Raw genomic sequence first — 15,993 nt, forward strand, 5'->3', positions numbered from 1 at the left:
ATCCCTATTACCTTTGTTGAACACAGAAATAAAAATTTGCACCCTCCAACTTTCTGGTGCTATTCCTATGGCCAGTAAGGATGCAAAGATTATAGCCAAAGACACAGCAATCTCTTCTCTTACTTCCCTTGGTAACTGGGGTATATCCCCTCTGGCCCCGGATTATTTGTCTATCCTGATATTTTTTTCCAGCACATCCTCTTTTTAACATTGATATGTTCGGCATATTAGCCTGTCCTTGCATTAGTAAATGTCCATTGCACTAATGAATACTAAGGCAAAGTACTTATTAATTTATTAAGGACCTTCCCTATCTCCTCTTACTCGAGGCACTTTTCTACTTTTATCCTAGATTAGTTCTACCCTCACTCTAGTTAATCTATTCTTGTAGAATGCCTAGGCATTTTCCTTAATCCTACTTGCCAAGGGTTTCTCATGTCAGCTTTTAGCTTTCCTAGTCCCTACCAGTACTGTGCCTCAGTCTATACAGTGCCAGACCTATCCATTCCAGTACTATACCCTGGTGTTATGCAGCGATAGATTGGACCCCACTGGTATTGAAACTCAGTGTCTAGTGACAGACCTGTCCCCTGGTACCATACCCTAGTGAACAGACTTGTTGCTAATGGTACTATACCCGGTGTTATATCCTGACAATCCCATCCCCACCAGTTCTGTTATGCAGCAACTGGGTACTGTATCCCAGTGAAAACAGTGACAAACCCGTCCCCATGGGTACCCCAGTGTTCTACAGTGAGAGAACAGTATCTACCTGTACCTATGACTTGAAGACTGCCATTTTCAGATAACTAATTTTTCCTTTTTGCATGACCGATCTTTGTTCCCTGCATGGAATGACCATGTTGATCTGCAGTGAGAAATAGTAATTAAAATCAGTAGTGGCAACATTGCTGGAAACACTCAGCAGGTTGGGTAGCATCTAGAGAGAGAGAGAGAGAGAGAAACAGTTCGGCTCTTAGAAACTGCGGATGCTGGAATCTGGAGCAATACACAATCTGCTGGAGGAACAGTGCATCAAGGAGCCTCTGTAGGGATGAGGAAAAGAAATGTGAGGACACAGCAATTGCTGGAACTCCCCAGCGGTCAGGCAGCATCTGTGGGAAGGGAAAGACTGAGTCAGTGTTACAAAGTGGCATCAGAACTGGGGTTTTGGTGTCATCGAGGCATACAGCTCAGGAACAGGCCCTACAGCCCACTCTGTCCATGCTAACTGCCTCATTATTCCTTTTTATGCACTATATACGCAATTTATAATTTATAGTAATTTTATGTCCTTGCCCTGTACTGCTGCTGCTAAACAATAAAATTCATATTATACAAGACGACGACAATAAACATGATTCTGATTTTGAAGTACCCATCCATGTTAATCCCTCTTACCAATACCTGGTTTGTAAGTATCCTGGACACCTTCATCTATATGTGCTTATTTTTATGGATCTATGAACTTGTATACCAAAGTCCCTCTATTCCTCAATAGTCTTGAGGACCCTACCATTCATGTTGTATGTTTTTTTCTTAAAGCACTAGATCCTTTTTTTTAAAAAATAAGTATTTTAACTCTTCAAAAAACTCAATCAAATCACTCAAACAAGAGAAAATCTGCAAATGCCAGAAATCTGAGCACCACACACAAACTGCTGGAGGAACTCAGCAGACCAGGCAGCATCTTGCAAAAGAGGACAGTTGACATTTTGGGCTGGAACTCTTAGGCAGGACCCTTCAGTCCTACTGAAAACATTGACTGTACTTGTTTCCTAGATGCTGCCTGGCCTGCTGAGTTCCTCCAGTATTGTGTGTGTGTTGCTCAAATCACTCAAACATGGTCTCTCCCACCCCAACAAAATAGTGTTGGCCATCCATGACTTTTTCATGCTTTTCTAACTGGATTAATCCTGCTTCTCAGAAATGTTTGCAATGACTTTACAGTGACATCAGATTCACTGGCCGGTAATTACATGGCTTTTTGCTGCTGCCCTGGAATAAAGGTGCTGCATATTCAGTCCTTCAGTCATCTAGCACCTCCCTGCTGCTAATGATGATTTAAGTGTTTACTAAAACATTTAATACCTATATAACACTAACAAACTTTAGAATATCTGTGAAATTTGCAAGTACAGTCCTTTTCTCCTTGGTGAATACAGATGAGATGCATTCATTTCAAACCTCACCCATATCCTCTGGTACAACACACACAGCTCCTTTGGTCCCTAATGGGCTCCACTCTTTCTCTGATTACTGTCTTGCTCTTAATATACCTGTAAATTATCTTGGGATCTTCTGTAATCTTGTTTGTCAGTGATAATTTGACCCTCATTCAAGAAATCCTCCTAATTTCTTAATTAATTACATCCTTGCACACTCTACAATTCCAAGGAGCCTGAGTTGTTTCCAGTACTCTCACCCTGCCATGTGCTTCCCTTTCCTTATTAACTCTTGACATCCAGAATTCCCTGGAATGGCTTTCCTTACCTTTTACCTTTGGCCCTGAATTCTGGCTGCTTACTTTTGAAAGATTCCAACATGCCAGATGTAGACTTGACTGCAGGTTGCTGCTCCCAGTTCCTGGTTCTGATGTTGAAATCAGCCTACCTTCATTTCCAGATAACCTCTTTCCCGTTCCGTCGCTACCTTGAAACTTGCGTGTATTTTTCCCCAAAATCTTCACGCACAGATACTTCCAATACTCACCCAGCTTCATTCCCTGGGACTGCCCCTTCTTTAGCTGGGCCTCCATGTACTTGCTCAAACCCCTCTTCTGGAAGTACTTCAGAAGTACCATCACACCTTTTCCTCTTGCTTTTAATATTTTAAACTGCCTTGGGGCTTTCTTTGTATTCTTGTCTGCCACTGGTAATTTCGGGCTCCTCTGCAACTTCCGAATTTCCCTTCATGTATCTTCTGCAATTTCTTACGATTATGAGCATATTACTGAGCATATCAACATCTGCTGTTAATGTTAGGAAGATCCCCAGTTACCCCCCGTTACACCCCCCCAGTTACCCCCGTTACACACCCCCAGTTACCCCTTCCCCCCACACACACAATCTCCCACCAAACCAGAACCCTCTTCCTGCCCTTTCTTTTCCCTCCTCCCTCTGTCTATGAAAGTCTCTGGCTCTCTGTAACTCGAGCCCAGGCTGGCCCATAGGGACAGCTCTCTCTCTCTCCCTCCCTCCCTCTCTCTGCTGTTGTCAGCGTGAGCCCATAGTGAGACACTTCCTTGTCGGGGACGGAGCTTAACTCTCTGTAGGCAGCAGGATGGGGCTGCCGGAGGAAGGGAGGAAGCCGTCAGACATCACCGTCTTTGCGGAAGGCAGCACGCTACATGGCGTGAGCCACATCTTCCTGCCGGGCGGTGTGACCCTGCGCCGGTTGCTATGGCTGCTCGCCTTCCTGCTGTCGCTGACCTCCTTCCTTTACCAGGTGGCTGACCGTATCGACTACTATACCCAGTACCACCATGTCACCACCCTGGACGAGATGGACAGCTCCAACATGGTGTTCCCCGCCATCACCCTCTGCAATCAGAACAGCTTCCGCAAGTCCCGCCTAGACCAAAATGATGTGTACTGGCTGGGCTCCTTGTTGGGGGTCCAGCGACCTGACTTCTCTGCCTTCCTGCAAGCCATCGGGCAGAACCCCGACCTGTCCCGCTTCCTCCCCACCAGGACGTATGACATGACCGAGCTCTTCGACCGGGCAGGACACGACATTTCTGAGATGCTGCTCGACTGCAAGTACCGCGGTGAAGAGTGCACAGTCGAGGATTTCACCACAGTGAGTTAGCGGGGTTGGGGGGGGGGGGTGGTGTCCCACCCACAGGCCCTGGTACATCACAGGGCGGATCTTTCCACAGTTGCCCTGCCCTCCTGCCCTGAGGGGTGGGTGTAGTGCGAGCTACTGTCGGATCCGGGGCACAGACCTCCAGTCTTGAGGGTTTGATGGATTGATGCTCTGGGGTTGGGATAGGGGCAATCTATAGTCTTACGGTCTCTTCCTCTGCCAGAGAGGAACTGAGATCCATGAGAAATAGGAACAGGATTAGGCCATTCATCCTATTGAATCTCTTCTGCCATTCAATCATAGCATATTTATTTTCCCTCTCAAACCCATTCCTGCCTTCTCCCTGTACCCCTATCAACTTCTGCTTTAAATATACCCAATGACTTGGCCTCTGTAGTCATCTGTGGCAACGTATTCCACAGATTCACCACCCTCTGGCTCAAGGAGCATCTTTCTAATCTTGGGCTGTGTCCTCTGGCCCTGGACTGGAAATGACTTTTCCATCTACCTAGGCCTTTCAATGTTCAGTAAGTTCCAAAGGTGATTTTTAAACACTTTTGAGTACAGGCCCAGAGCCATCAAAAGCTTCTCATATGTTAACCCTTTCATTCCCGGAATCATTCTCATAAACCTCTGGACACTCTCCAATGTCAACATAACTTTTCTCAGATAAGGAGCCCAAAACTGCTGACAGAACTCCAAGTAAGACCTCACTAGTGCCTTATAAAGCATCAGCATTATATTCTAGTCCTCTGGAAATGAATGTTAACGTTGCATTTGCTGTCCCTTACTGCTGACTCAATCTGCAAGTTAACCTTTAGGGAATCGTGCACTGGGACTTCCAAGTCTCCTTGCAAATCTGATTTCTGAATTTGCCTTTATTCCTTCTACTATCCCCGTGCAGACGTGAATTTGGCAAAGGCAAATATCCGGATGTGACTGTAGGCCGCAATGGGTTGGGTCACCAGTTAGTATTGATGTGGATAACAAGGAGGATTGTGTTGGGTTACAATCTTTACAGGGTGCTATGCTGAGAGGTGAAATGTAATCGATATGAGAGGTGATGCACCTTGGCAGGACTTGCACAGTGAGTACTATAAAGGGCATTTGAAGGTTAGAATAACTGATAGCCAAAGGGCCTATTTCATCTGCTTTGTGACATCCTGGTTGTGAGTGAGCATTCACTAGTGCGTCTCTGGCTGGCTGTTCCCATCTCCTAACCCTCTTTGAGTTGAAACAGGTTCAGGGAGACATCATTGAGACCTTTGCAACTGCAGGGTCAGAGGTAGGAGGATTATGGTCAAAGTGGAGGGGAGGGAGGGTGAAGGTGAGGGAATCAGAGGATGATCTGAGGGAGTGGGGGCTAATGGTTTTCTGGGATCTGTGACCTGCTCCCTGGGAGGGTTGATTCAATGGAAACTTTGAAAGAGGGAAATGGGAGAGGGAATTTGTGGGCAGTGGGGGAGAGATTCTGTCTGTCAGTGAGACAGTACTAGGTGATGGGTGGAGTGGCCATCTGTCCTGAGACTCAATGAACATGGGCTTTGGAAGGGAATGGTTGCAGGGTGGTGATGGAGAGGGTCTGGGGGAATGTGATTGAGCAGAGCTGTGAAGGACAGGAGAGTAGATCGATGTAGCAAATTCATTCTGTGGTTATGTGCTTCTGTGTGTCTGTACGTCTGTGGTGAGAGAGAAACCTCTGTGAGTATTCCAGTGTCAGACCCTGTAAACTGTGTGTGAGTGAGTGTAAGTCAAATCCTCTGAGTGTATTGGACCTGTATCCTGTGTGTCCCTGTGGGTGGCAGTTTGGCAGTAAGCTCACTGATGATGGGATCTGTTTGGGAATTGCGAACTAGTGGGACCCACTGATGGATTTGAAGAAACAGGTATTCCCGCATCAGAGGTTATTCTGAACAATCAAAGCCAATGGTGTCAGAGGTACTGTGATGTTTGTACGAAGGACTGAGTGGTTAACAGGAGACGGGTTGTTTGCTGGTTGGTAAGATGTGATGAATGGTGTGTCACAGAGGGATCTGGATATTCCAGTGCAAGATCTGCTCCAGGTGGGATCTGTTCCAAAGGGACGGTTTACACCTGAACTGGAGCGGTACTAACATTCTTGCAGGGAAGTTTGCTAGTGCTTCTTGGGGGGGTTTAAACTAAATTTGCAGGGGGCGGGGATCCAGAATGTGAGAGAGGATAGCGAGAGGAAGAATAAAGGACAGGTGGGGACTACACGGTTCCGGAATATTAAGTGTGTAGTAGAGAAAGGTGAGGCGGAACAAGTGATAAGGAGGACACATGTACAGAGGGATGGTCTGACGGAACATGGAGTTAAATGTGTTGAAAGAATAAGTAAATTTAAGAAGGACAACAAAATTCTAGGGGTGTATAGCCCGATGGGAGTTCGGGGAGCTGGGTTAAGCACAATAGGCAGCGATTCAAACAGAGAGAGGAGAAATGGGCTAAAAATTCTATATCTGAATGCACGAAGTGTCAGAAATAAGGCGGATGAGCTTGAAGCCCAGGTGCGAATGGGTAACTATGATGTTGTTGGGATAACGGAGACATGGCTGCAGTGAGATCAGACCTTGGAAATGAATGTACAAGGGTATACGTGCTATCGTAGGGACAGAAATGTGGGCAGAGGGGGTGGGGTGGGGTGGCCCTGTTGGTGAGGAATGAGATTCAGTCCTTTGCAAGGGGGGACATAGAGTCAGGAGAAGTAGAGTCTGTGTGGATAGAACTGAGGAACAGTAAGGGCAAAAGGACCCAAATGGGTGTTGTCTACAGACCACCAAATAGTAGCATGGATATTGGGTGCAAGTTGAATAGGGAGTTAACATTGGCATGTGGCAAAGGTAATGTCGCAGTAGTTATGGGGGATTTCAACATGCAGGTGAACTGGGAAAATCAGGTTGGTGCTGATTACAAAGTCAGTTTGTAGAGTGCCTACGGGATGCATTCTTGGAACAGCTTGTATGAGAGCCGACCAGGGACAAGACTATTCTGGATTTAGTGTTATGTAATGAACAGGATTTGATAAGCGATCTTGCAGTAAAGGAGCCATTAGAAGGTAGTGATCATAATATGATAAGTTTTTATCTGCAATTTGAGAAGGATAAGGGCAGCTCGGAGGTGTCAGTGTTGCAGTTGAACAGGGGAAACTATGGAGCCATGAGGGAGGAGCTGGCCAAAGTTGACTGGATGGATAGCCTAGCAGAAAAGTCAGTGGAACAGCAAGGGCAGGTATTCTTGGGAATAATGCACAAGGTGCAAAATCAGTTCACCCACCAGAGAAGGAAGGATTCAAAAGGGGGAAAGGGGCCACAGTGGTTGACAAAGGAAGTCAGAGATTGCATAGCATTAAAAAAAAGGAAGTATGACAGAGCTAAGGTGAGTGGGAGGACGGATGATTGGGAAGTTTTTAAGGAGCAACAGAACTTAACTAAAAAGACAATACGGGGAGAAAAAATGAGGTACGAAAGCAAGCTAGCCAGGAATATAAAGGAAGATAGCAAAAGCTTTTTTAGGTATGTGAAGAGAAAGAAGATAGTTAAGAACAATGTTGGGCCCTTGAAGAATGAATTGGGTGAAATTGTTATGGGAAACAGAGAAATGGCAGAAGAATTTAATGAGTACTTTAGATCTGTTTTCACTAAGGAAGACACAAGCAATCTCCCAGATGTATGGATGGGCCAAGGACATAGGGTAACAGAGGAAATGAAACGGTGATGAGAAGACTGATGGGACTGAAGGCTGACAAATCCCCAGGTCCGGATGGTCTGCATCCTAGGGTACTAAAGGAGGTGGCCCTGGAAATTGCAGATGCATTGGTAATCATTTTCCAATGTTCCTTAGATTCAGGATCAGTTCCTGAGGATTGGAGAATGGCTAATGTTATCCCACTTTTTAAGAAAGGAGGGAGGGAGAAAACAGAGAACTTTCGACCTGTCAGCCTGACATCGGTGGTGGGGAAGATGCTAGAGTCCATTATTAAGGATGAAATAGTGGCATATCTAGATAGCAGTGATAGGATTGGGCCGAGCCAGCATGGATTTACCAAGGGTAAATCATGCTTGACTAATCTGTTGGAGTTTTTCGAGGATGTAACCAGGAAGTTAGACGGGGGAGATCCAGTGGATGTAGTGTACCTCGATTTTCAGAAGGCATTTGATAAGGTCCCACATAGGAGATTGGTGGGTAAAATCAAAGCTCAGGGCATCGGGGGGAAGACATTGACTTGGATAGAAAACTGGTTGGCAGATAGAAAGCAAAGGGTAGCGGTGAATGGGTGTTTCTCGGAATGGCAGGTGGTGACTAGTGGGGTGCCACAGGGCTCGGTATTGGGACCACAGCTGTTTACAATTTACGTCAACGATTTGGATGAAGGCATTGAAAATAACATCAGCAAATTTGCTGATGATACTAAGCTGGGTGGCAGGGTGACATGATGAGGATGTTAGGAGAATTCAGGGTGACTTGGATAGGCTGGGTGAGTGGGCAGATACTTGGCAGATGACATTTAATGTGAATAAGTGTGAGGTTATCCACTTTTGGAATAAGAACAGGAAGGCAGATTATTATCTGAACAGTGTAGAGTTAGGTATGGGAGAAATACAAAGAGATCTAGGAGTCTTTGTTCATCAGTCACTGAAGGTGAATGAGCAAGTGCAGCAGGCAGTGAAGAAGGCTAATGGAATGTTGGCCTTTATTACAAAGGGAATTGAGTACAAGAGCAAGGAAATCCTCTTGCATTTGTACAGAGCCCTGGTGAGACCACACCTGGAGTATTGTGTACACTCTACTCCAGGGTTAAGGAAGGACATCCTGGCTGTAGAGGAAGTGCAGCGTAGATTCACAAGGTTAATTCCTGGGATGTCTGGACTGTCTTACGCAGAGAGGTTAAAGAGACTGGGCTTGTACACGCTGGAATTAAGGAGATTGAGAGGGGATCTGATTGAAACATATAAGATTATTAAGGGATTGGACAAGATAGAGGCAGGAAATATGTTCCAGATGCTGGGAGAGTCCAGTACCAGAGGGCATGGTTTGAGAATAAGGGGTAGGTCATTTAGGACAGAGTTAAGGAAAAACTTCTTCTCCCAGAGAGTTGTGGGGGTCTGGAATGCACTGCCTCGGAAGGTAGTGGAGGCCAATTCTCTGGATGCTTTCAAGAAGGAGCTAGATAGGTATCTTATGGATAGGGGAATCAAGGGATATGGGGACAAGGCAGGAACCGGGTATTGATAGTAGTTGATCAGCCATGATCTCAAAATGGCGGTGCAGGCTCAAAGGGCCGAATGGTCTACTTCTGCACCTGTTGTCTATTGTCTATAAGATCCACAGAGTGTGAAGTGTCGGTTTAGCGAGTATTTAGGAGGATAAACAGAATGTAATTGATCAATTGAAATTGGTGTATTATTGTCACATGTACCAAAGTACAGAGAGAATTACTTGTTTGCAAGCTGTCTGGACAGATCATTCCATATGTAAAGAAAAATGACAGAAAGTAGTGTCAGAGTTACAGAGAAATGCAGTGTAGTGCAGGCAAATGGTAAGGTGCAAGGGCCACAATGAGATAGATTGAGATATCGAGTTCATCTTTACTGAGCAAGAGCTCTGTTCAATAGTCTTACGACAGTGCGATGTATACTGTATTTGGGCCTAGTGGTATGTGCTTTTATATCTTATGCCCAGTGGGGGACAGGAGGGGGAGGAGAAGAGTGGGTTGGGGTCTTTGATTATGCTGGCCACTTTACAGAGTCCATGGAGGGGAGACTGGTTTCCTTAATGTGCTGAGCCGTGGACAGTTTCAGGCCGTACCCAGAGAATTGTAAACAAAAGTAGGGAGGAAATGCTTCAGTTATATAGAGCATTAGTGAGACCAGAGCTGGTGTTGGAACTACAGGATTGGGCTCCTTCTCTAAAAAGGGGGATTTAAGTACACTGGGAGCAGTTGGAAGAAGGTTTCCTATACTGGATGCTGAGTTGGAAAGATTGTGCTTGTAAGTGTTGGAGTTTAGTACGTAAGAACATAAGAAATAGGAGCAGGAATAGGCCATCTGGCCCATCAAGCCTGCTTTGCCATTCAATAAGATCATGGCTGATCTGGCCATGGACTCATCTCCACCTACCTGCCTTTTCCCCATAACCCTTAATTCCCCTACTATGCAAAAATCTATCCCACCTTGTCTTAAATACAAACGTATATTACTGAGGCAACCTCCACTGCTTCATTGGGCAGAGAATTCCACAGATACACCACTCTCTGGGAAAAGCAGTTCCTCTTCATCTCTGCCCTGAATCTACTCCCCCTATGTCCCCTAGTTTTAGTCTCACCTATCAGAGGAAACAACTTTCCTGTCTCTATCTTATCTATCCCATGCATAATTTTAAGTTTCTATAAGATTTCCTCTCATTCTTCTGAATTCCAGCGAGTACAGTAGTAAGGGAGAGGAGTTCTGACCGAGTGGGACTGACGGTGCTTTAGGGGAGAATCTAGAACTGGCTTAACAATCAACTTACGACATTGTGAGCTGAGTGTGAAGAGCCTCTGGAACTCTCTTCAAGAGTGGCAGAAGCAGGGTCTCTGGGTGTATTTAATGCAGAGCAAGAAATTTGATGAGCAAGGGGTGAAAAGAGATTACAAGATGGTGTTACAATCAGATTAGCCAATATCATTGAATAGGGAGCTGGCTTGAGGGGACGAATGGCCTGTTTCTCTCAGCTGTATTGGTGAACCCACAGTGCTGCTTCTCCAGCTGAGTATAGCTCAGGTATTTGTCCGGGCTGGATGACCGACGTCCAATGATCATCTCACTTAGTGTGCTACAACCACGGTGGGGCTTGTGGGGGGAGGGGAGGTGGTTTTAATGGATACCACTGACTGGGTTCCTCACAGTTCCAAGATGTCACTCAGTCAAATGATGCTCATCTCTGACAGATTTCAGCACACAAGCGGACATGAACACAGAGGGTCACAAACACTCACATTTATAGAGACTCTCATCTATGCAGCAAGCTACACAGACCTAGAAAAATATGTATATGTATTTTAATACAATCACACACAGACACAAGTGTATATAGACACACCATAGACGCAGTTAGAAAAACACGCACACTCACACAGGCACAGAGAGAGGGACAGAGACACACACACTCACAGAGGGAGAGAGAGAAACACACTCTGCCTCTGTCTCTCATTCTCTCACCCTCCCACCCTCTCACTCATTCCCCAGATGAGCGCAGATGACCTTGCTTTGCCTTTTCCTCTCTGATTTCTGACTCCGGTCAATGGTCAGACTTTAGTTTCTATCTCCAGCCCCTCGGAGAGCTTTGGGCTGTATCAGATTTGGAAACCTGAGAGTCCCCGAGGTTACTGTCTATTGGAAATACAGAGTGATTCCTGCTGATTAATGACTGAGAGGGGGAGGGTCGGGAGTGGTGGGAGGGCTCATTCAGCAAGAGCAAGCAGTGAATTCAGCTTAGATTTGCGTTACAGGACTGATGGGAGTGGTGCAGAAGACAGTGGCTGGTAACCACCCATGGCACCTACCCCAGGTAACCCAGGCAACTCCATTATGTCTGGGGTCCCAATAACTTCAGCCTCTCACTGGCTCTGAGCAAGGCTCAGAGAAAACCTGGATATGCCACCCTGATTCCACTCTGGATGTCACGGAGCAAGGGCAGCTGGAGTGAACAGGTGGGTGGTGTGTGGTCAGTGTGCTCAGCTTCAAGCAAGAGTCTCGTCATCCAGCCTGTGGAAATGTGATGGACGCAGTAAATGGCAGGACCCTTAACTGATTTACAGGGGGGTCTTGAGATTCAAGTTCATAACTCTATGAAAGTAGCAAAACAGGTAGATAGGGTTCAAAGTAAATTTTATTATCAAAGTGTGTGTGTGTGTGTGTGTGTGTGTGTGTGTGTGTGTGTGTGTGTGTGTGTGTGTGTGTGTGTGTGTGTGTGTGTGTGTGTGTGTGTGTGTGTAAATCATAGAACAGTAGAGCACAATATAGGTATTTGGCCCAAAATGTTGTGCTGACCTTTAAACTTACTGCAAGATCAATCTCACTCTTCCCACCCACATAGCCCTCCATTTCCCTCTCATCCATGTGCCTAGCCAAGAGTCTCTTAAATGTCCTTGATGATCTGCCCCTACTCGTAAATATATGTTACCATATGCTAAGATTCTTTTCTTGCAGGTATTTACAGGGGGGAAAGAAATACAATAAAATGTTACAAAAAACTATATGTGTGCAGACAAAAGCTGACAAATACTAAAAAGGAAAAGAAGACAAACTGTGCAAAGAAAAATAACACTGAGAACATGAGTTGTAAAGAAACCTTAAAAATGAGTCTGTAGGTCGTATAGTTGGTTCACAGTAGTGATGGTTGAAGTTATCCATGCCGATTCAGGAGCCTGATGTTTGGAGGATAATAACTGTTCCTGACCCTGGTGATGGTAGTAGGGCAAAGCAGGCATGGCCTGTGTTGTGGTAGGCCTTGATGATGGATGCTATTTTATTGTGGCAGCACTCCACACCCAATGGTGAGGACAGCTTTGCCTATGGTGGACTGGCCTGTATCCACCATTTCCTGTAGCCAATTGTTTTTGGAAAAGGTGTATGGAGGTGAAAAGGTGCATGCTTTCCTTCATTGGTAGGGGCATCGAGTATAAGAGTCAGGGAGTTACGTTGCAGTTGTATAAAACTTTGATTAGGCCACATATGGGGTATTTTCAGAAGTTTTCTGATGACTCTGGCATAGTTGGATGCATCAGCAAGGGAGATGAGGCTGAGTACAGGGCAACGGTGGGAAACTTTGTCACATGGTGTGAGCAGAATCATCTGCAGCTTAATGTGAAGAAGACTAAGGAGCTGGTGGTGGACCTGAGGAGGGCTAAGGCACCAGTGACCCCTGTTTCCATCCAAGGGGTCAGTGTGGACATGGTGGAGGATTACAAATACCTGGGGATACGAATGGACAATAAACTGGACTGGTCAAAGAACACTGAGGCTGTCTACAAGAAGGGTCAGAGCCATCTCTATTTCCTGGGGAGACTGAGGTCCTTTAACATCTGCCGGACAATGCTGAGGATGTTCTACGAGGCTGTGGTGGCCAGTGCTATCATGTTTGCTGTTGTGTGCTGGGGCAGCAGGCTGAGGGTAGCAGACAGCAACAGAATTAACAAACTTATTCGTAAGGCCAGTGATGTTGTGAGGGTGGAACTGGACTCTGATGGTGGTGTCTGAAAAGAAGATGCTGTCCAAGTTGCATGCCATCTTGGACAATAACTCCCATCCACTCCATAATGTACTGGTTAGGCACAAGAGTACATTCAGCCAGAGACTCATTCCACCGAGATGTAACACTGAGCGTCATAGGAAGTCATTCCTACCTGTGGCCATCAAACTTTACAACTCCTCCCTCGGAGTGTCAGACACCCTGAGCCAATAGGCTGGTCCTGGACTTATTTCCACTTGGCATGATTAACTTATTATGATTTAATTATTTATGGTTTTATATTGCTATATTTCTTCACTATTCTTGGTTGGTGCGGCTGTAACAAAATCCAATTCCCCTCAGGATCAATAAAGTATGTCTGTCTGTCTTTTGTACAGTTTTGGTTGCCCCATTACAGGAAGGATGTGAAGTCTTTGGAGAGGGTGCAGAGGAGGTTCATCAGGACGTTGCCTGGATTAGAGGGCCTGTGCTATAAGGAGAGGTTGGACAAACTGGGGTGGTTTTCTCTGGAGTGGCAGAGGCTGAGGGAAGATCTGATAGAAGTTTGTAAGGTTATGAGAGACGTACAGTAAACAGTCAGAATCTTTTTCGCAGTGTGGAAACCTTTCTACCCCAACCCTCGGACTGTTGTGTGTTATCCCGACTTCCATTCTCGAAGTCGACAATCGATTCCTTGATCTTGCTGAGGTTGAGAGTGGGTTGTTGCAACATCACTCAACCAGCCAATCAGTCACACTCCTGTATTCCTCCTTGGTGCCACTGACATTCAGCCCACAACAGTGATGTCATTGGAGAATTTATAGTTGGCGTTTGAGCTGTGCTTAACACAGTCATGAGTGTAAACAGAGTAGAGTAGTGGGCTAAGCACATATCCTTGAGGTACGCCTCTGTTGATTGTCAGTGAGAAGGAGTTGTTATCACTGATCTGTGCTGACTGTGGTCTCCATGATGAGAACGTCAAGGATCCAGTTGCAGAGGGAGGTACATAGGTCCAGGTTTTGAAGCTTATTGATTAATATTGAGGGGACAATGGTGTTGAAAACCTAGCCGTAATCGATAAACTGCAGCCTGACGTATGTACTGTTGTTCTTCTGGTGCTCCAAAGCCAGGTCGAGAGCCAGAGAGATTGCATCCACTGTAGACCTGTTATGGCAGTAAGCAAATTGCAGCAGGTCCAGGACCTTGCTCAGGCAGTATCTAATTTTAGTCATGACCAACCTGTTAAAGCACTTCATCACAGTAGATGTGAGTGCTACCGGGCGATTGTCATTGAGGCAGCTGACAGGTATGATTGATGCCCTGTTGAAACAGGTGGAAAACTCCTCCTGCAGCAGTGAGAGATTGAAGATGTCCTTGAACACTCGAGCCAGTTTACAGTACCCTGCCAGGTACACTATCAGGGAATGAAATCTTGCAAGAGGTCACCTACTTGAAGGATGTTGTTATGTCAGTCTTCAGGAGTGACCACACAGTTGCCAGATGCTGTAGATAATTTGCATAGGCATAGTATTAAAAACGTATATAAAAGTCATCGTGCTCATCAGTTAAGTATGAATTTAAGAAGCTTTTATATAGAGACATAAATAAGCAGGAATGGATGGGTATGAACCTTGTGTGGGCAGGTGGGATTAGTTTTCTTTGACATGGTTGGTACCTATGGTGGGCTGTAGGGCCTGATCCTGTGCCGTACTGTTCTATGTAATCACTATTGCACTGTTGGAAACTCAACAGTTCTAACTGTGCAGAGCAAGGTGTCAGGATAAGCTGTTTGGGTGAGGCTGGTTAGTAGATACATTTTGACTTGGAGAGGAGGGAGAAATCTTAGAGTCAGAGTCATACAGCACGGAAGCAGGTCCTATGGCCCAACTCATCCAGTGAGCTAGTCCCCTCTGCCCACACGGCCCAGAGTCCTCTATACCTTCCCTACCCATGTTCTTATCTAGATGGAATTTAAACACTGCTAATATGCCGCCTCAACTGCTCTTTCTGGTAGCTCGTTCCAAATACGCAGCACAATTTGCATAAAGAAGCTGCCCCTAATGCCTCTTTTAAATCTCCCACTTCTGATCTTAAACTTATGCCCTCTTGTTTTTAGCTCCTCTTCCTTGGCAAAAGACTGTGCTTTCACCTTGTCTGTGCTCCTGATGATCTTGTGTATTGGCATTGGTTTATTATTGTCACATGTACCAAGATTCAGTGAAAGCTTGTCTTGCATACTCTTTATACAGATTAAATCATTACACAGTGCATTGAGCTAGAATAAGTTAAAACAATAACAGTGCTGAATAAATTGTAAGAACCATCAACAGTGCTATGCAGGTAAATGATAAAAGTGTAAAGCCATAACAAAGCGAGGCGAAGGGTCTATCTTTTCCTATCAAGAGGTCTGTTCAAGTGTCTGGTAACAGTTCAAAGATCCACTTTATTGTCAAAGTATGCATGTACAATACAACTCTGATATTTGTCTTCTCCAGATAGCCATGGAATACAGAAAGACCATGGATGTTGAAAGAAAAGACATCAACTTCCCCCCCAACTGGCACAAAAAGAAACAAAACTCACAGACCCCAAAATCCACCCCTCGCTCACAGCAAAAAAAAGCCACAATAACAATCACTGACCCCTTACCCATAGCAATCCCCGGCTCCCTCACTCACAAAAAAGAACAACGACAATAGCACCAAACCCCAACCTTCCTCTAACAAATACAAATTAAAAGATCACCCACCCACCAATTATCCACAAGAAAGAAAACACTGAAAAACTGAAGGAAGCCAATATAAAGTACTGTTCAATAATCATATAAATCTCAGAATGTGGGAAACATCTTTTCATCTGCATAAGAGGAGAGCGGTCTCATGAACTCAGTCCTTCTGTGAAGAGTGACTGCTGACCCCCCCGGGGCTGAACATGCCGATATGGCTGTTGATTGTCTCT

At 45.4% G+C, this 15,993-nt stretch overlaps 1 protein-coding gene across 1 annotated transcript in view; it reads left to right on the top strand.

Moving 5' to 3' along the window:
- Positions 1 to 15,993, top strand: part of LOC140727697 (acid-sensing ion channel 1-like) — a 74,677-nt gene that overhangs the window by 5,651 nt on the left and 53,033 nt on the right. Inside the window, exon 2 of the mRNA XM_073045364.1 lies at positions 3,448 to 3,801. Within this exon, the coding sequence (XP_072901465.1) occupies positions 3,448 to 3,801 (354 nt within the window). The remainder of the gene's footprint in view (positions 1 to 3,447; positions 3,802 to 15,993) is intronic.

This window comes from Hemitrygon akajei, chromosome 1 (genome assembly GCF_048418815.1).
Source record: "Hemitrygon akajei chromosome 1, sHemAka1.3, whole genome shotgun sequence".
Classification (NCBI taxonomy): domain Eukaryota; kingdom Metazoa; phylum Chordata; class Chondrichthyes; order Myliobatiformes; family Dasyatidae; genus Hemitrygon; species Hemitrygon akajei.